An 18,966-nucleotide genomic window follows, 5' to 3' on the forward strand; every position below is an offset into this window, starting at 1 on the left:
CGTGGCAGGAGGACAGCGTGACTTCTGTGGCTGGCCTTGGCTTCCAAACTCAGTGACCTTCTGGAAGCTCAGGCTGGAGATGAGAGTGCAATTATTGCCAAACTCTTCAGCCTTGACCTATCCATCATCCACCTGCCCTTGCCACACAAAGTAGGGTCCTCAGCCGCACAGGCCAGGCAAGCAGGGGCATTCTCAGAACAGCCCACCCGCCCCTTCTCCAGGTCCAGGCATAAGCCCCAGGCCCCCATCTCTCCCTGGGAAGCTGCCTGCCTTTATCTGTGCCTCCCAATAACTCCTCCCTGCTGCCTTCCTTCCTTTCTGATTGTTAATCACAACATCTTGTCTACATTGTCTTTTTAAGGAAAAAAAAAAAAAGAGGAGGGGGAGGAAGGAGAAAGAGTAAATTTCCAGGAATTGTTTCGCTGCTGCTGCTCCTGTTCTTGGAGCAAAGCTGTTTGCCCCTCTCCTCCTGCTCAGTTGGCAAGGAGCCTGGGCTCCTACCCTTCCGTCTTTCCCCTCCTCCCAGTCTCTCTCTTTCCAGCTGCTTCCCTCCTCCCTTCAGAGAAAATCCCCCAAGTGAAAACTGCAGAGCTTTCACTTATTTCTTCCTGAGGGAGCAGCTTCCCTCTGTGCTTCTGCCAGAAGGAATTGCCATCACTTCCTCTTGCTGCAAATACACATTGGGTGACGTGAGGGCGTGGGGAGTGGGAAGCAGGTGCAGGTGAGGCTGCAGGGGGTGACGTCTCCACATGGGAGGGCAAAGGTCCTGAGGTGGAACATTCAGAGACCCAGGAGACATGAGCTGCTAAAGTGCAGTCTTGGGAGGAACGGAAATGGCCATGGGTCAGGATGTGTGGTCCATGTGAAAAGAGACCAGAACCAGCCTCTTCCTGGAGGATGCTTATCTAGTAGAGCCTCCTTCTGCATGGGTCAATGGCAAAAGAGAAGGAAGGAAAAATTCTCAGAAGGCTGCTAACTGAGAAAAGATATCCATAAGATAGAAACAGAGATCCTAAAGAGAGAGAGTAGAACTGTGAAAAATCAAAGTTAACCACATTTTACATCGTCATAGCTCATCGTGACGGATTTCTTAACCTAGGAATGGTCTGACATGTGAGTAGAGGTGTGACATAATAGGCAATATATACTTGGTCTCTGCCTCCGGTTCCTGACACAGAGTCCTAAAACCCTTGTAATTTCCTGAGTGATGGGGGTGATAGGAGCATCATATGCAGAGCTCCTAAAACCCTTAGAATCTCCTGGGTGAAAGGAGCATCTCCTGTTCTAATGGGGCGACTCTCAGTGGGCTCCTGATGGCTTCAGGATGGGGCTGGTCACTAGAAAGACCAAGCCTTGATTAGAAGCTTAGAACTTCAGTTTCACTCCACATCCTCCAGAAAGAGGAAAGGGACTGGAGATTAATAACCAACCATGCCTACATGATGAAGCCTCCATCAAAATCCCTAAACTATGAGGTTCAGAGAGCTTCTGGGTTGGTAAATGCATTCACATGCCAGGAGGGTGGTGCACCCCAACTCCATGGGGACAGAAGCTCAGGACCCTTCCTGACCTCATCGTATGTACCGCTTCATCTGGCTGTTCATTTGTATCCTTTATGATAAAACAGTAAACACAAGGAAATGTTTCCTTGAGTTTTGTGAGCTGTTCCAGCAAAGTATTGAAACTGAGGGGGTGCTGTGGGAACCCCCAACTTTGTAGCCATGTTGGACAGAAGTGTGGGTATCCTGGGGACCCACTGCTTGCGACTGACGCCTAATTGAGGACAATCTTGTGGGACTGAGCCCTTCAACCTGTGGAGTTTGACACTAACTCCAGGTGGTTGGTGTCAGAACGGATTTAAATGATAGGACACTCAGTTGGTGTCCGGAGAGTTGGAAAATTGGTTGGCATGGAGGAGAAAACCCCACACATTTGGTGTCAGAAATGCTGTGAGTAGAGAAACAGTTTTTCTATAGGAGGCTTTAAGAAAACTGGAAAATTAAAAATATTCCTTCCCACGGTGATGGTTGGTGGTGAGGGTTGCACACCAATGTGAATGTACTTAATTCTACTGAATTGCATACTTAAAACTAGCTAAAATGTGGGGCTGGCCGCGTGGCTGAGTAGGTAAGTTCACACGCTCCACTTTGGCTGCCCAGTTCAGATCCTGGGCACGGACCTACACACCGCTCATCAAGCCACGCTGAGGTGGCATCCCACATAGAAGAGCTAGAATGACCTACAACTAAGATATACAACTATGTACTAGGACATTGAAGAGAAAAAAAAAAAAGGAAGATTGGCAACAGATGTTAGCTCAGGGCCAATCTTCCTGAAAAAAAAAAGCTAAACTGATAAATTTGATGTTATGTTTATTTTACCACAATAAAAAAATTAATTAGCAAACTTGAAAAAAAATCCCATCGTCGAATGGATAAACAAAATGTGGTATATCCATGCAATGGAATATTACTCAGCCATAAAAAGGAATAGAGCACAGATACATGCTACAAAGCAGATGAACCTCAAAAATATTTAATTGAAAAAAACAGACACAAAGGTCACACATTGTATGATCCAATTTATATTAAATATCCATAATAAGCAAATCCACGGAGACAGAAAGCAGAATGATGGTGGCCAGGGGCTGGAGGAAGAAGGGAATGGGAGTGAGCACCTAATGAGTGTGGGGTTCTTTGGGGTGATGCAAATTTTCGGAGCTAGATAGAGGGGCTGGTTGCACAACAATATGAATGACCAGACACCACTGAATCGTATCCTTTAAAAGAGTTAATATTGTTATGGGAATTTCACCTTGATTAAATTTATATACCTAATTCCCTCCAGCCAACATACCTTTGGCCCTAAAGCCCACAAAATGTAGACCCAGCTGCAGGTGGCTCTGCCATCTGTGCAGTGTGGCTTGCGTGAGACAGGTAACCTCTCTGGGCCTCACAGAGGAAAAGGAAGCCCATCCTTCCTCCCCACAGGGGTGCCTCAGGGATCAAATGGCTAACTGAGCGAAAGTGCTCTGAGAAGCAGGAAGGCCCGCTGACACAAGGTGGTCACCAACAACACAAATCCACGGGCTTCGAGCCTCACCCTATGGCCTGCGGGGGGCGGGGAAGCCCAGTAACACTCTCTGTGTGTCTCTCTGTCTCTCTGTCTCTCTGCCACACTCGGCCACACTTCACAAGGAGAAGTACCATGCAGTGGGAGGGGAAGGACGCTGTTCTCCTGCGCACCCAGGAGTCCCCCTGAAGCTGACACAGCCCCCTCCGCCACCCCACATCCAGTCTTTCCTCTCCCTCCTCACCTCAGATGGCAAAGAGCGGCTGGGCAGAAGGGCAGCAGGTGCGTGTGAGCCAGCAGGGGAAGGGCCAGGGCGGTTACAAGTCTGACTGATTTTCACATTTATTTTAGCCCTCCCACCCCCATCCTTTTCTGCTTCAGTAGGAATCAAGACAGACAAGGGAGACTGGGATTCCAAGCAGATTTAGAGCGTGGAAAACACATGCGTGTGTAAAACGTGTACCACAGGCCAGCCCTGTGCTAAGCATTTTGCCTTGATGGCTCATTTAATTCTCACAACACCCCGATAGTAAATACTATTACTGTCCCATTTTGAATTTTGCAGAGGAGAGAAGTGAGGCTGAAAGAGGTAAACTCGCACAGCTAGAGTGAGGAGTCTGGGTTTTAACGCTTGCAGCCTGACTCCTTCCTGCCACAGTGGGTCTTTTGCTGTGACTTCCCCTCTAACTGGATTGGGGGAAGGCAGGAAAAACCCTGACCCTCTCCCACCGAGCTTCAGCCAGTGATACTGCTTCCTGGATGAGAAGGGCGGCCCCAAAGCCCGCAGCAAGGCCGGCGCCACGGCCACCATCCCTCCAGACTCCTCACAGCTCTGCAGCAGCCCAGACCCGCTGGCCCTCCAGGACTGGAGGTGCTCCCGACAGAAAGTCAGGTTAGTGTCGTCCTCCCAGGGAAGAAGGGAATCAGGGCTTGGAGACAACTGGCTTTCCTGCCTGTTCCACAGATGTTCTCAGGGATGAATTCGGGGTGGGGGTGGGGTGGTGAGAGTGTGTGTGTGTGCGTGCAAGTGTCCCACATCCATAGCCCAAATGGCAAGATGGAGCAAGAGCCCCTCAGCAGGCCCGTGTGAAAGGGCCAAGGGGGGAAGCGCCAGGAGAGGAATGAATGTTGGAGCCCACCTGGCACTTGGGAGTGGATGGGACTGGCCAGCTGGGAAGAAATCTGGTTGGACACAAACAGTTCTGGTCTTTCCCATCACTGAGGCCCCTTAACAAGGCATCTCTGCTCTTGCGTCAAAGCTGACAAGGGAGTTGTTTACTATTTATCCACAGTTCGAGGGCTAAGCTTCCCTTCTTGCCTCTCCACACCAAGAATCTTTCCCCAAAGCCTCATGGCCCCTGTGGCCCGCTGCTTTGGGGACATAAGGCTGCTTTAGAGGTCTCGTTTTTCTTCCAACCCTCTCTTCTCCCCATTAGGCGTTTGCTGGTCCTGATGTCAGTCATGCCCAGCGTGGGGCCAGGCCCCTCTGAGGGCTTCACCACCGCGCCCACCAGCGACCTTGAAGAGATCCACAATTGGAACGAACTGCTCCACTTCTTCAACCACACTCTGCCCGAGTGCGAAATGGAGCTTGACGAGAACACCAAGCGAGTGGTCCTCTTTGTCCTCTACCTGGCCATCTTCGTGGTTGGGCTGGTGGAGAACATCCTGGTGATATGTGTCAACTGGCGCTGCTCGGGCCAGGCGGGGCTGCTGAGCCTCTACATCCTTAACATGGCCGTAGCAGACCTGGGCATCGTCCTGTCTCTGCCCGTGTGGATGCTGGAGGTCACACTGGACTACACCTGGCTCTGGGGCAACTTCTTCTGCCGCTTCACTCACTACTTCTACTTTACCAACATGTACAGCAGCATCTTCTTCCTGGTGTGCCTCAGTGTTGACCGCTACGTCACCCTCACCAACTCCTCTCCCTCCTGGCAGCGCCACCAGCATAAAGTGAGGCGGGCAGTGTGTGCAGGCGTCTGGGTCCTCTCGGCCATCATCCCACTACCCGAGGTGGTCCACATCCAGCTGGTGGAGAGCTCTGAGCCCATGTGCCTCTTCCTGGCACCCTTTGAAACATACAGCACGTGGGCCCTGGCGGTGGCCTTGTCAAGCACTGTCCTGGGCTTCCTGCTGCCCTTCCCTCTCATCGCAGTCTTCAATGTGCTGATGGCCTGCCGGCTTCAGAAGGCAGGATGGCCGGAGGGCCGACGCCACTGCCTGCTGGTGTGTGCCTACGTAGCTGTCTTTGTCATCTGCTGGCTGCCCTACCACGTGACCCTGCTGCTGCTCACACTGCATGGGACCCACGTCTCCCTCCACTGCTACCTGACCCACCTGCTCTACTTCTTCTATGACATCATTGATTGCTTCTCCATGCTCCACTGTGTCGTCAACCCCATCCTTTACAACTTTCTCAGCCCAAGCTTCCGGGGCCGGTTGCTGAATGCTGTGGTCCATTACCTCCCCAAGGTCCAGGCCAGGGAGGGCAGACACGCTTCCTCTTCCTCCTCCTCCACTCAGCACTCCATCGTCATCACCAAGGAGGACATGCAGCCCACTGCAGCAGGCCACCCTAACCTGAACTTCCAGGCACCAAATACCTCATCCATCCCTGCTCCTCGAACTCTACAGCCAGCTGAGGCAGATTCCAGCCGCCTCCATCAGTGAATTAAAAACTGGAGGTGTAGGTGAGAGATGTGCGGGGGAGGGTCAGAGCACTCGTGGTCAATTTTGAGTATGTCTTAAAATATTGGGGTGGGGAGGGGGAGAAGGGACAGGGAGGGAGAGAGAACAGGTCCTTGGGGGTGTACTATTTGTCTCGGTCTTTGTGTCTAAGGGAGACATGCAGGAAAAAAGGTGACATAAATAAAAGAGACAGCCATGACTCTGGATGTGTGAAAACCCCGCCCTTGCAGGCAGGATTGGGAAGGGAGCGAAGGCTAAAGAGATGCCCAGCAGAAAGTAGATGCCCTCATTTCAGAAATCGCCCTGGCCGGAGACAGCAAGGTCCATGGGACCTCACAAAACTTTCCTTTCACGTCTGCGTGCTTGTTGATCTCCCTGCACACCATGCAGGCTGTGGGGACAGAAGCCAGAGGCCAAGGAACCAGGAGGCCTCAGCAGGATGTTCCCAGCAGTGTAACCCCAGAGATATGAGAAATGGACGGGGTGGGGACAGGAGGCGGTGGGGCCTGAGACAGGCACCTTGCAGCTGGGTTGGCAGGATGGTTCTCCGCCCCCCATCCAGGAAATGGCTCCATTTCCTCCCCTTTCCTGACACTCTCCCCTTCAGCCACCCTGCTCCCCTCCACCCAGAGCAGAGGAGCTGTCCCAGAGTCAACACTCCCCACAGCCCATCTCCTCCCTGCTTTGGATCTAGGACATTTCCAGACTTCTCAGAAGAGATGCTATCCAAAATCCACCCTGCCCCTCCCTTTCTCTCCAGATCAGAGGAAAATATCGAGACACCTATTCTGGGAGCAGACCTTGGGACAGCCAGCAGCAGGCACTGACAGATGGTGTCCACGAGCTTTTGTCCCCTGCGAGAACTAAGTCAGCTCTTCTCACCCTTAGACTTCCTCCTCCCTGGCCAAATCTTTCCATAACTTTCCTGTCTGGCAACTTACTTCTGTTAACACTTGTCCTATAGATAGGAAAAGAAGACCTCTTGTTAACTAGTAGGTCTTCTGGAAAAGGTCATTTATCAGTTTGGGAAACCGGGATCGTGTCCATGAAGACCTCTGACTGAAGTAAAATCCTAAGAACTGGTCCCAGTCCACCAGTTCCAAGTCCTTGGCCTCTTAATCCTGCCTGTGGAGAGGGAAAGGCTTGTGGACATAAACACTGAGGGCCTCTGGCCTGCTCACGTGCTCTGGACGGCTGCAGTGTCTAACCTGGAGCAACCACACACTGACCTGGAGCCTGTCTCCTCTGCTCTTAGAACCTACCAGGATATCCGTTCAGCAGGTGCATTAAACATGCACTCCCACCGTGTCTGCACCCGTTTGTCAGGAGCACGGAGGGAAATCTGTATCCATAATCCCCCCGCCCACTGGGCCCAAACCTGAAAGGGGCTTAAGCTACACACAGCCACTCGGTGGCAGAGCGGAGGGCCTCTCACCCAGGAGAGTGCAGGTGGGAACTGGGGGTGGCAGCAAGGGCTTAACCCACAAGGTAGAAAATGCATTAAAGACTTTCCGTCCTTGTGTCCACATAAAAACCAAGCCAAGACCTGATGCCCATATCACTGCCTCCTCTGACTCAGGCTCCAGAAGTTTCCTAAAGGAAGTCCAATTTTATACCTCTGGCTCATCCCAGGTTACCTCAGAGGCCACTTCCCCAAGATCCTGCTCGCCTCACGGATTTCACTCTGGTGACCAGTTATCGCCCTGGTGGCGCGAACGCTTCCTTAGGGCCTTGGGAGGAGAGAGAACTGTCTGCGCTAACTGCAGCACGGCTGCCCAGCCAGCATTCACTGAGCACCGACGGGGGCCGAACCACCCCTCATTACTAGAGGTCTGTCTCCCCTGTGGGGGTACATGTTGCCAACCTCATGAGTCTGCTTCTCTCCTCTCCAACGTACCACATCACAGTCAATTAAATGGCATTGGCAAGACAATTTGTGGCCAACTCTCTAGTCTAACTAGACATTAGCAGAGTCCCACTGCTCTCTTTGGGCCAACAGATCGCCTCAGGGATGTTTCCCCTGAAAGGTTGGGTCAGACATATTTCCCACTAAAAACATGTCAACCTGGGGAATTCCAGCTCCAGGAAAGGAAAACATGCTGATAGAACTCTGGCATCTGCTGAGAGAATGCTGCTTCTGGAAGGGCGACAGCCCCGAGGCTCTGAGCGCGAGGGACGAGCATGTGACAGTAAATAGGAAAAGAATTCCCTCCCATTTCAAATGTCCTTTTTTTATTCTAAATAAAAACCACACTTTGTGCTGAACAATGGAATATAAAAGAATCAGATGTACAACGATTTAAACATCTACTATTTGGGAAAAAAAGTTTACAAAATATACAAAACTTTACAGCAATAGATAGTAAACACTTAAATATTAGGAGGTCAGTACTTCTTAATTTAATGGAAGGAGTTAGACGTCAATAACTCTTCTCTGTTTCATAAGAGACTTTAGCTAGTAGAGGTGAGAGGGTAGACAGGGGTGTTAAAGAAACGTCAAAATCAAAAGGTTCATTTTCATTCTGATGTTAAGTTTACGATGAGGATCACATTGAAAAGAACACTGTGTGCCCTGCTTCCTGGCTCATTCAGTGCAGGATTAGGACAAAGGACATGTGAGGACCCCCAGAAGGGCACAGACTTCGCCACACAGCCCACTCCCATGCCAAAAAAATCAGTGCCCACCTACAAAGGGATGTAAATTCATTATGAGTTGAGTAGTCTGGGGAACAGAGCACAGCAGGAGGCTAGAAGTGGAAGAAAATTCATCAGTAGCAAAACCTGACTGGGGAGAAGGTATTTAAGCCCAAAGCCTTGTCCTGGAGACCAAAGGGTGCTGACAGATGGGGAGAAGAAAGTCAAAATGAACTTTGACCCATTTCCTGGTTCTTGGGGGTCACCTTGGCTGGACCCCACCTCCTTTCTCCCCAACTAGCCATGAACTATAGAGACTCCACGGAGTCTTACAGTTTAGGAACAAATACTAGGGCACAGCAGAGCTTTGCTGAGGGTGCTGGGAGTGCCGGGACACTGACCCCCTCCTCTGGCCACAAGCAGCCTCCGCTGTTTACACCAGCATGCCGGAAAGCATTACCCTTTTCCCTCAGGAGACACATTGGGAATGGCCTTGTGCTTGGTTTAACGCTCTATAGTCACCATCTGGAAATTTCTTAATAATTTTTAAACAAAGGGCTCTGCAAATTGTGTAGCCAGTCCTGAGTACAGAACAAGATAAAAGGGGAAAAAGGTGAAGACATTTAAGGGTCAAACAGAACCTGGGAACAATACAGCAGGAGACAGTGCTCAACGGGGCTCCAGGGCCTCAGTGGCATTAAGATCAAATGAACAGAAGGTTGAAAAATTAAAAACTCAAAATAAAATGAATGCCTTCCACCAGGTATCCTAGGGTGCCCTTCACCTGTCTAGCGTTTCAAGTAAAAGTTCGGAAAAGGGTGAGCTGGGGGCAGAGGCAGCCAACCCGACTCCACACAGAGGGAGGGTCAGGCCTGAACGTGAGGGACACGCGGAGGAACAGGGTTTGGTCAGTGAGCCACATGAGCTGCTGACCCTGCGACTGTCTGACTGCAGCCAGCCCGGCTACCCTCTCCAGCCCCCTGGCCTCCGGAGGATCGGGGGTGCAGGTTTTTGTTTAGTGTTTCAGGGGCAGAGTTTCAAGGATTTGCTTTTTGGTTTACTGGCAAAAAGGGAAAACTTCACAGTTTCAGGTTAAGTATACAGACTACCCAGCATCCCTGACACCCTCTGTTAAGGAGAAGCGTTTCTCCAGCACACTGATCCATTCTCTGCTATTGTTTGGCCTCTCTCAAGCCCGGCCATTCAAACAGCAGTCCTCACCCAGCCTGCGAGGGGTCACTCAGGCCTCGGTGGCTTCGTGGACCACAGCGTTCCACACATTTTCCTTCTTAAATTCCTAATGGTCAGCGTGCGCCAGTCAGGGATGAAGCCTCAGCGCTACTTTCCTGACAAGAATGTCCCGAGGGAACATTCCACAAGTTGCGTTTAGAGGGTGAAAGGTGGCCACTTGTACAAGTCCCTTCACGTAATGTCATCCGACCAGGGAGCGGTGCACTCCATCTGACTCGGAGGCATCATCACCTTGGGGCCGGGCGAGCAGCAGCAGGCCCACCGGGGCACAGCTCCGCCTGCCTGTGGGTCTTAATACAGCTTCCCCAGTCCAGGAAGGATGGGAAAACAGCAGAAAGGTCCTTCAGGTGACTTGATCCCCTCATCCCAGTCCCCAATCTACTCAATCACAGGATGGAACGGAGTTGAAAGGCCTAGGAATTTAACAAGCCCCAACTTCTCAGAACTTACATCCATTACCTAAGGGGTTCCCTGGGTTTATTCTGCAAGAGACAATCTGGAAAGAAAGAAAAGAATCTGCTTGTTTCGAGGCTTGACACGGTCTCCCCTAGTTCTACCCCGTTTCCCTCATCTCTGGCCCGCACTATCCACCGGAATATGGCTACTTGCTGGGGAGAAACTCATTTTCCTAAAGTCTCTTATCCAAACGAGATGCTGAGTAATATGCATACAACAACAAAAATAAATAAATATAACGTCCAAAGAGGCTCTGTGAGTTCATTAAAACCACTTGCTTGTGAAACAGCCCGGGGTGCTGCCGAGTCCCACCAGGGGCAGCGTCAGGGCGGAGGCCAGGACTCCCAGAGCTCGCCGGAGCAGGGTGAGGTAGTATGAGTGACTGCGGTGCCACCTTGTGAGCATGCGGGAGCCGAGGGCCTTCTCCCTCAAACCTTCTTTGGGCAAGACCTCCTCAAAAGCCAACCAAGAATGGAGCCAACCAGCCCCCTGGACTGGGCAGACTCATCCCCTGGCCACCTGGGGAGCGCCCAAACCAGCAGCCATCCAACGGCGCCCCCTGGTGGCCATGCAATGACAGATCAGGGTAAATTCCAGCAGATCAAAGGTGAGCTGCCAAAGCTCCCGCCCAGTTAACACAAAGTAAACAACAGGTCATCTGCCTGGGACAGACAGAACGCACATCTGGCTACACACCACCAGTTACTCGAGGGGTCCCTTTAATCCTGAAGGGCTCACAGTCCACCACTTCACCACCTCATGGGCTTTTCTCATCTAGACTAGACTTCTAAGGTGGGAGACTGGATGTAAATTAAGGCAAGGCTGCTGCTGTCAGAGACATCCCCACCTCTCCACCAGGGAACTCAAGGTCGATGGAGGTGGCCAGATGACAAACAACTATATCACAGTGGCTCCCTGTCCTCTTTGCCCCACAGGGAAGAGCTGACGTCCTGGGCCATCACTCCATGCAATCGTGTTTCTTTGGAATTGAGGAGAAAAGAGAAGCCTCTGTTCCCGTCCATCCAGGCTGCCACTCCTGGCGGCCCTGCAGGACACCTCTCCCAGCTAGCAAGGATTCATCCCAAAGCTTTCTGACCTAAACAGAAAGCTTTGTCCCCAGTTTGGATCTAGCTGCCAAAAGATTTTACTGTCCACTCAGCAGATTAGAGCCGTGAAACCAGCAGGCACCTCCATCTCCGAGGCCCCTTCCCTGCTGAGGGCTGAGGGCTGGGCCTGGAACCCAAAGCAAGCTGCCCTGCTGACTCGTCTTTTCCAGATGACCACATTCCCCAGATCTCTCTCAGAGCAGGTGTCCCAGCGGGAGGTCTGATGGTAATAGCCACAGTGAAAACCTCTCTCCACCTCCTCTATTTAGTGAGGCTACTGGTTGGGTTCTTAGCAGCATAAACCTATCAGTAAACTAAAACTTGAGAGGCTGGGGAAAGGGATCTAGTCAACACCAACTGCCTGACGAGATCCCCAAACCAGCCCCAAAAGAATCAAAAACACAGCCCTTCGTGGGCAAGAACAGGTAAGGAGGTAAACATGATAGGGCCGTTGCTTCTCAAGAACAGTAACAGCTCATGTGCTATTTCTTCTTTTTTCTTCTTTTAACACAAAACAGAACAGAAGTCGTAGCAAGGCAAAATTGGAACTTCAGCTGGGGAGGGACCAACGGCCACTAGAAAGCCAATGTCCTGGCTGCCGCCTGGGAGCTCCCCCGGCTCTGCTGGGACCCAGTCAGCTGTCCGGGTTCTTGTCCGCCTCTTTGGAATGAATAATGTACATGAATGTCTGCTCGATGGTGAAGTCGGGCGGCAGGCTGCCTTTGTGCACACCAACGTGCTTGCTCATGAGGTTCAGGGTGGAGCTGTAGTGGCCACAGACCGTGCAACGGTACATGAGGGCCCCCGAGTGTGTCTTGAGGTGGCACTTGATAGTCGAGCGGCCTCGGAAGAATTTGTGGCACACCTTACACTGGTAGGGCTTCTCGCCCGTGTGGATCCGTCGGTGGTAGTTGAACTCGCTTGTGTGGGCAAACCTTTTGCCACAGACCTTGCAGTTATACTTGCTGTTCCCAGGTTGGCCCTGCAGAGCCAGCTCCTCACCCAGGTACTCCTCTGCTGGCAGCTTCCGTTTCTGGAGAGCTGGGTGCTGTAGCCCAAAACCAGGTCGCGCGTCAAGACCACTGTTGCATTTGTGCTGACTGACGTGGTAGCGATAGGCAGCCTCTGACTTGAAGCTCTGGCTGCACAAGTGGCAGCGGAAGAGGGCATCTTCCAGGCTTTGGTGCACAGCCATGTGCTTCTCCAGGAGATGCCAGTCCACAAAGCTATTCGCACAGACAGAGCAGGAGAAGACCGAAATGCCGAGATGGGAGAGCGTGTGCCACATGAGGCTGCAGAGGTTGAGGTGGCGCTGGTCACAGACGCTGCAGGCCTGGCCCTTCAAGTTTAGATGGTCAAGGATGTGGCCCCGAACTACGTGGAAATCTTTGGCCAATGCCTTCCCACAGGCGGCACATTTCAACTCTACAGAGGCTGTCCCTGAAAAGAGACCCAACTTCCCAGGCAGGGGATCATTAGGGTGGACAATGATGTTGTTCTCAAATATTCCATCCCGCCGGTGGAAGGTGAGCTGCCACTGGGTAAAGAACTTAGTTTCACACATGTCGCAGGAGAAGAGGAAAATACCAATGTGGGACAGAACATGGGTCACCCGGGAGTTTCGATCCTGGAAGTGGGTCTCACAGACCTTGCAGTTGCCTGTCAGCAGGTCCACATGGTCCCGAGCATGCTGTCGGATCAGTTGAATGTTAGGCTCTAGAACTTTCTTGCACACCTGGCAGGGCATGGCTTTATTCTCTCGGTTGTCATTCTCTCCAAAAGTTAGCTCGTCCTCACTGTCGTCGCTCAGCTCAATCACCTCCTCAGCTGTGCCTATCTCCTCGGTAGGGTCTTCAAACTGCAAGTCATCATCCCCAAGGTCCTCCAGCTGGAGCTCATCCATCTGCCCAAAGCCTGGATCTCTGGAGTGGTCGCTATTGCTCAGACAAGAGTTGGTCCCAGTGGTAATGTCTATTGCATTGTCAGGGGTGAAGAAACTGTTTTTACTGAAGTCTCCATTGCTCTGAACTTTGTACGGCTGGCAGGAGCTCGCGCTGGTCTGGATGCCCATGCTGACAGTGCCTAGGATTGGCTGCGTCACCACACTAGGAACAGACGGGAAAGAAGCAGGGGCATCATGATCTTCTGTCTTTGGTGGCAGTGGCTGCTGTGGCAGAGGCAGACTATGATTAGTGTCACTGGTAAGATTTCTCTCTTCCTCTTTATAGCTCCCTCCAGCATCACTAGGTAACACATAGTTTCTATCAGGACCCAAGTGCTCCCCAGTGCCCCGGAGTTCCCCAAGGGGCTGAGGGGGTTCTGCTGCACTACAACTCAGGGTACCAGCGTGGCTCTCACTGGTGCCAGTCAGGGGCTTGGCCACAGCAGTGCTCTCCAGGTCAGGAAAAGTGGAGTGACAGGCCCGGAGGAGGTCCTCCATACCCAGACGCTCAGCTACCTCGTAGATGACCCCAACATTGATCAGGTCCGTGAAGAGCTCTGATGTGTAGACAAAGCTCAGAATCTTCTCAAAGTTGGCGGGGGTAATGAAGTCCACGACATAGGTCCTGGCAGCATCAAGCCCAGTATTCAGGAAGAGGTTCTGGAAGTAGCCAGCCGCGCAGGCCAGCACAGCTTTGTGGGCCGGGAAGGAGCGGCTTCCCACCACAATGGTGACATCGCACATGGTCTCTGAGAGCCGGCACTTGTTGAGCTCCTTCAGCAGGTTGTTGGGGTGGTTGGTGCTTTGCAGTTTGATCCTCATGCCCATCTTAGCAGCTCCTATAAGGTTGCCTCCTTACCAGCACAGTTAACCTGTGGACAGCAAAAGGAAAAGATGGATGGCCAAACACATTCCTGCAAGTGAGGAGCTCTGCAAGAGAAAACACCGCCAGTCAGAGTGCTTCCAGGGCCAGGCGGGGAGCGGGTGTGAATGGACATGGAGAGCTGCTCCAGTCGGCTGGGGCAATGACCTCTCTCCCTGCATTCTCCCAAAGCCAGAGCTGCCATAACAAAATAGAAAAGTAGTGAGAAACACCTGATAGCTTGGTCTTTCAGAGTCAGTGAGAGAGGTTGCCGGCCTGGTTGGACAGAAGTTAGCGCCTCAGAGCCAAGCCAGAGACATGCTCTCAGACCCGATCCTACACCTCACCGCCAGAGCAACTGGCTCCAACGTCCCTCAGATTAATTCCTGATCGATCCCGAATACAAGCCCTCCTAGCTCACAGAGTATATTCTCTTCCTTCCGATGCCAAACACCGTAAACCACACACTCGAACACAATTACCAAAGCTCCATTAGCTACTGAGGAAAAGATAAGGATGCTCCATCTTTTAGTTTTCTATCATTGCTGTGTCCTTTCGGTCCCTAAATACACCTCTTGCTCATTCTTGCCTTCCCTCTCTCCCTACCTATTCTCTCCTCTCTCCATTACCCCGAGCCATGCAGCTACTGCTGGACCACATTCTCTGTACGCTGTGGATGAAGTCAAAACACTGAGAAGCCAAAGAAGTAAAGCAAACCAGAACACACCCGTGGTATTTAATATCACTTAAATAAGCTTTCTTTCTTTCTCCCACCCTTTTTGGGATTTCTGCTTACGCTGACCAGAACTAAGAGATTTACTTGACACCATAAGAAGGCATCTAATTAGAGATCAGACTCCAGCAGGCTTGCTCTCTACCACTTTCCCCCTTGCCAGTCCTGCAGGCCTTAGGAAGACTAGCTAGCTGCACTTTCATTCAGTCTCACGACTCGCCCTGCAAAACACAGCCCCCTCTCACCCTCAGCACATTCTACTAACTCCCGACTTTTGCTGGGGCCCAGGCAGCTTCTGAGCATCGCTGGGTACCAGCCCAGCATCTCCCGGGTCCTGGCGGCCACCCATCAACGGCCAGCAGGTCGGGCGACCCGGCAGCCTGAGCGGGGGCGGGAGGCGCGCAGACTCGGAACTTCAGAGAAGGCACCCCAACAATCCCGCGGCGCCGCGGTCTCCCCTCTGGAGGGTCGAATCCGGGGGCAAGGGCGCTGCGTCGGGCTGGGGCACTCCAGCTGGGGGGCACCGAGCCCTCGGTCCCTCCCCAAACAGGGGGGGTGCCCCAGGCGACTCGGGGCGGGGGCGGGGGCGGGCACGCAGCGGGGCGCGGGGCCGACCGGGCACCGAAGGGATGGGCGGCGGGGCCGGCCGGGAGGATGGGCCGGCCGAGGGGAACGGGCGGGAGGGAGCCCGGCGCGAGCGAGAGAAAGGCCGGCCGGGGTCGGGCCTCGGCCAGGGCAGCCGTCGGCTGGGCCGCGCTTACCCGGCTCCGCGGGGCCCGAGCACCATCGCCGCCGCCGCCTCACACAAAGGCCCCGGCCCGCCGTGCCCGGCCCGACGAGGAGGCGGCGCCGCCGGCCGCGGCCAGACTCTCCATCCGCCGCGCCGCTCGCCGCGCCGGCCCGGGCCGCCCCGGCCGCCCGGCCCGCAGCGCCCCCCGCCGTCCCGGAGGAGGCAGCGCCCCCCGCCGCTCGGCCGCAGCGCCCCCAGCCGCCCGGGAGGAGGCAGCGCCCCCCCACGGCGGGGCCGCCGCGAGGCCGGAGGGCCCGCGGCCACGCAGCCTCGGCCGCCCCGCGCGACCCGCCAGTCCAGCCCGCCGAGCAGGTGCGCGCGCGCCCCCCGCCCCGGCCCCAGGCCCCAGACCCCCGGCCCCCGCCCCCGCGGTGGCTCTTCCGGAGCGCGCGTCCGCCGGGTGGAGGACCAGCGCCGCCCCGCTGGGCCACTGGAGAAGAGCACAACCCTGTCCCACCGCCAAGCTCCCGTCGCTTCCCCGGTCCTACATCTCACAGTGCCAGAAGCTCCATCTCCAAATGTCTGCCCCTGTAGTTTTGCAAAAAGTTGTGAGACTGTTTGATTGACGTATGTCTCCGCCGCCAGGCCGTGAGCTTCCTGAAGGCAGGAATCTGTGGTTCTGCGCCTCTGTCTTCCCGGCGCGTCCACACTCTTCCAGCCTGTTTGAGTGAATGAACAAGGATTTGAGGGCCGGCCCCTGGTGGACCCCCTCTGAAAATTCACTGCTGCCCCTCCTTCCACCCAGGTGGCCAAATAAAGGAATTCACAGGATCCCACTGCACCTTGGCAACCCAGGCCCAGTGCCTGCAGCCTGTCTTCCCTGAAGGGGAGCAGAATTTGCCAGGCCAAAATCTGCCTCTTCGGCATAAAGGTTATTTTAGGCTCATTAATTTTAAGAAACGGCAGACACAGGAGAAGCTCTGAAAACTGAGAAGTTACCCTTTGTAAGAGACATTTGCATTTAGAAAGGAAATCTCCGTTTGTAAGGGTGTCTCCCTCTCTGCGCCAGGAAGAGAAGGACGGTAAATCTCTAGAAATTCTCATCAATGGAGAAGGCAGCAGATTAAATCTGCATTACAACCTTACCGTTGTGTACTGTGCTTTGCCTGAAAACCTCCCATCACCACCCCTCCCCCCCTCCCCCCAACATCTTCTTTTGTGTTTAGCTGGAGATGGTATTTAAGGTGGTGGGTGGCTTGGGCCATTTTGAGGAATTACTCAGCCTGGGTATCTCTCATGTATACAGAAGGTATATGTGTTATTAAACTTCTGTTTGTTTTTCTCCTGTTAATCTTTCTTTTACTACAGGGATGGGTCTCAGCCAAGAATCTAGAGGGTAGAGGGAAAATTATTTTTCCTCTCCTGCATTCCCAACTCTCTCTAGAGCTCCATCATTCTGCTTCTCCCTACGCTTCTCCCTTAGTGAGCAGGTATTCTCCAAATTCTCTCATCAAATGCTCCTGCCCAAGACCTGTCATCAAACCGAAACCACTTGCCCTGCCTGCGCCCCCCCCCCCCAGCACTACAGTGGTCCCCCTTATCTGAGGGTGGTATGTGTTCCAAAACCTCCTGGTGGATGCCGGAACCAGCACACAACATAACCACCAGCCCATTTAGAGCCAGTTCAAACAGACCCATCTCTTATCAGCAGAGTGATTAAGAAATTGTCTTCCAGAAAATTTACAAAGTCACATAGCCAGAGCATGCACAGAAGAAGAAATCTTAACCTGAAATGACCATAGAATCAAAGATTCTCCTCCCCGCAGAACCAAAGGACTGGGAGATGACCGGAACTTAAAAGTCAGACTCTTATCGGAAGCGAGGGGTCCGTCATTCAGGAAGGTCCAGTGTTAAAATCCCTTCCCCACCTCATCATAAATGTTTAGAACCTCATCATAAGTGTTTAGAATCTCATGATATATGTTTAGAACCTCATCATAAGTGTTTGGAATCTCATCATAAATGTTTAGAACCTCACCATAAACTGTTAGAACCTTACCATAAATGTTTGGAACCTTACCATAAATGCGTGAAGCCCACCAATCAAAGCCTGTCCCACCAGCCTTTCTGCATCCCAGCCCGTGCTCCCTAACCTCTTAAATTTCACCCCAAATCCTGAATCAGAGAGACAGATCTGGGGCCACACACCCCCATCTCCCTCCAGACCCATCTCAGAATAAAGCTAATTTCTCTTCCCAAAAGCTGGTGCCATAATTAATTGGCTTTTTTATGTTCATCAGGTAGAAGGATCCCATTTTTGTGCAGTAACAATAATACCAAACCCTATGTATACTAGGTTTTTTCCTAAACATACGTACCTACGGTAAAGTGTAATTCATAAATTATGTATAGTGAGAGATTAACAACAGTAAATAATAATAAAGTTGGCTTTGGGGCCGTTAAGTAAATAAGGGTTACTTGAACCCAAGCACTGTGATACCAGGACAGTCGCTCTGACAACCCAGATGGCTACTCAGTGACTAATAGGTGGGTAGCATATACAGCATGGATACGCTGGACAAAGGGATGGTTCATGTCCCAGGCAGGACAGAGCCTGATAGCATGAGATTTCTTCATGCTACTCAGAACAGGAGAAATTTTAAACTTATTTCTGGAATTTTCAGTTTAGTATTTTCAGACTGCATTTGACTGCGGGTCACTGAAATGGTGGAAAGCAAAACTGAGGATAAGGGAGGACTACAGTACCACCAAAAACACTGGAAGTCGTGGTCACCCCACTCTCTCTCCTCAATTCGTAGGAAGCCCTCAGGCTCCAGAGCCCTTCTGTTTCAGCATCTCTCCTCACTCATCCTGTCCAGCCCAATGACAGAAGGCAGGCAGGAGCGTGGTAGAGTTTGGTAATTCCTCGACAGATGAATGGGGAAGAGGGAGACACACAGAATGTTGCCAACTGATCTGAGCCAGTTTGGCTGTTCAGCAATCATCAGTTATCCTGACGAATTTGGGAGATTGTGTGTCCCCTTTTCCACAACCTCACTAACTGCTGGTAGATTATACTGAAAGCAAGCATTACACCAAATGCTTTGAAGCATGTGATATTTATTAGCAAAGAGAAGCAAAACAGCCATATAAGCCGTTCTTGCTGTTTGGGAGCAGGCAGTCCCACTTAGCTCTCTTGTGAAAGGGTCTCTCAGAGGCTGATACATGTTCCAACGGCAGATCCAACCCTTACAGCTGGATGAGGTGGCCGAGCGCCCCTGAAATGGAACATCATACAACCAATAGACTGCAAACCTCCAGCACAACTCTGAGACATTAGACTGCAGGACTTGCAGGAATCTTGGGCCTGTTCAATCTTTGTAACCAACTGCCTTAACCAGCTCTGGAGTGTTGACCCCAGTAAATGTACTTCACATGCTACCAAACCCCCCAAAGGTGTAGATTAAAACTTATACTGTTTATATTTGT

The 18,966-nt window shown here is 52.4% G+C and overlaps 2 protein-coding genes across 4 annotated transcripts; one reads left to right on the forward strand and one right to left on the reverse strand.

Annotated features, from left to right (window-relative positions):
- Window positions 1–1,669: 1,669 nt before the first annotated feature.
- GPR182 (G protein-coupled receptor 182) lies at window positions 1,670–8,028 on the forward strand. Of its 2 annotated transcripts, XM_070270303.1 has the most exons (4): window positions 1,700–1,949; window positions 3,638–3,964; window positions 4,509–5,765; window positions 6,524–8,028. In XM_070270303.1, exon 3 carries the CDS (start codon window positions 4,525–4,527, stop codon window positions 5,743–5,745), a length of 1,221 nt encoding a protein of 406 aa, XP_070126404.1. In that variant the 5' UTR covers window positions 1,700–1,949; window positions 3,638–3,964; window positions 4,509–4,524; the 3' UTR covers window positions 5,746–5,765; window positions 6,524–8,028. The 2 variants fall into 2 exon arrangements, with proteins under 2 accessions (XP_070126403.1, XP_070126404.1); XM_070270302.1 differs by lacking the exon at window positions 6,524–8,028 and having other exon boundaries at window positions 1,670–1,949; window positions 4,509–5,962.
- Window positions 7,979–15,680, reverse strand: ZBTB39 (zinc finger and BTB domain containing 39). Of its 2 annotated transcripts, XM_023642180.2 has the most exons (2): window positions 15,509–15,680; window positions 7,979–14,024 (listed from the first exon to the last, which is right to left on the reverse strand). In XM_023642180.2, the coding sequence occupies exon 2, from the start codon at window positions 13,978–13,980 to the stop codon at window positions 11,845–11,847; it is 2,136 nt and encodes a 711-aa protein (XP_023497948.1). In that variant the 5' UTR covers window positions 13,981–14,024; window positions 15,509–15,680; the 3' UTR covers window positions 7,979–11,844. The 2 variants fall into 2 exon arrangements, with proteins under 2 accessions (XP_023497948.1, NP_001243834.1); NM_001256905.1 differs by lacking the exon at window positions 15,509–15,680 and having other exon boundaries at window positions 11,446–14,023.
- Between the last annotated feature and the right edge of the window lie 3,286 nt (window positions 15,681–18,966).

The sequence above is a fragment of the Equus caballus genome, chromosome 6 (genome assembly GCF_041296265.1).
Source record: "Equus caballus isolate H_3958 breed thoroughbred chromosome 6, TB-T2T, whole genome shotgun sequence".
NCBI lineage: Eukaryota > Metazoa > Chordata > Mammalia > Perissodactyla > Equidae > Equus > Equus caballus.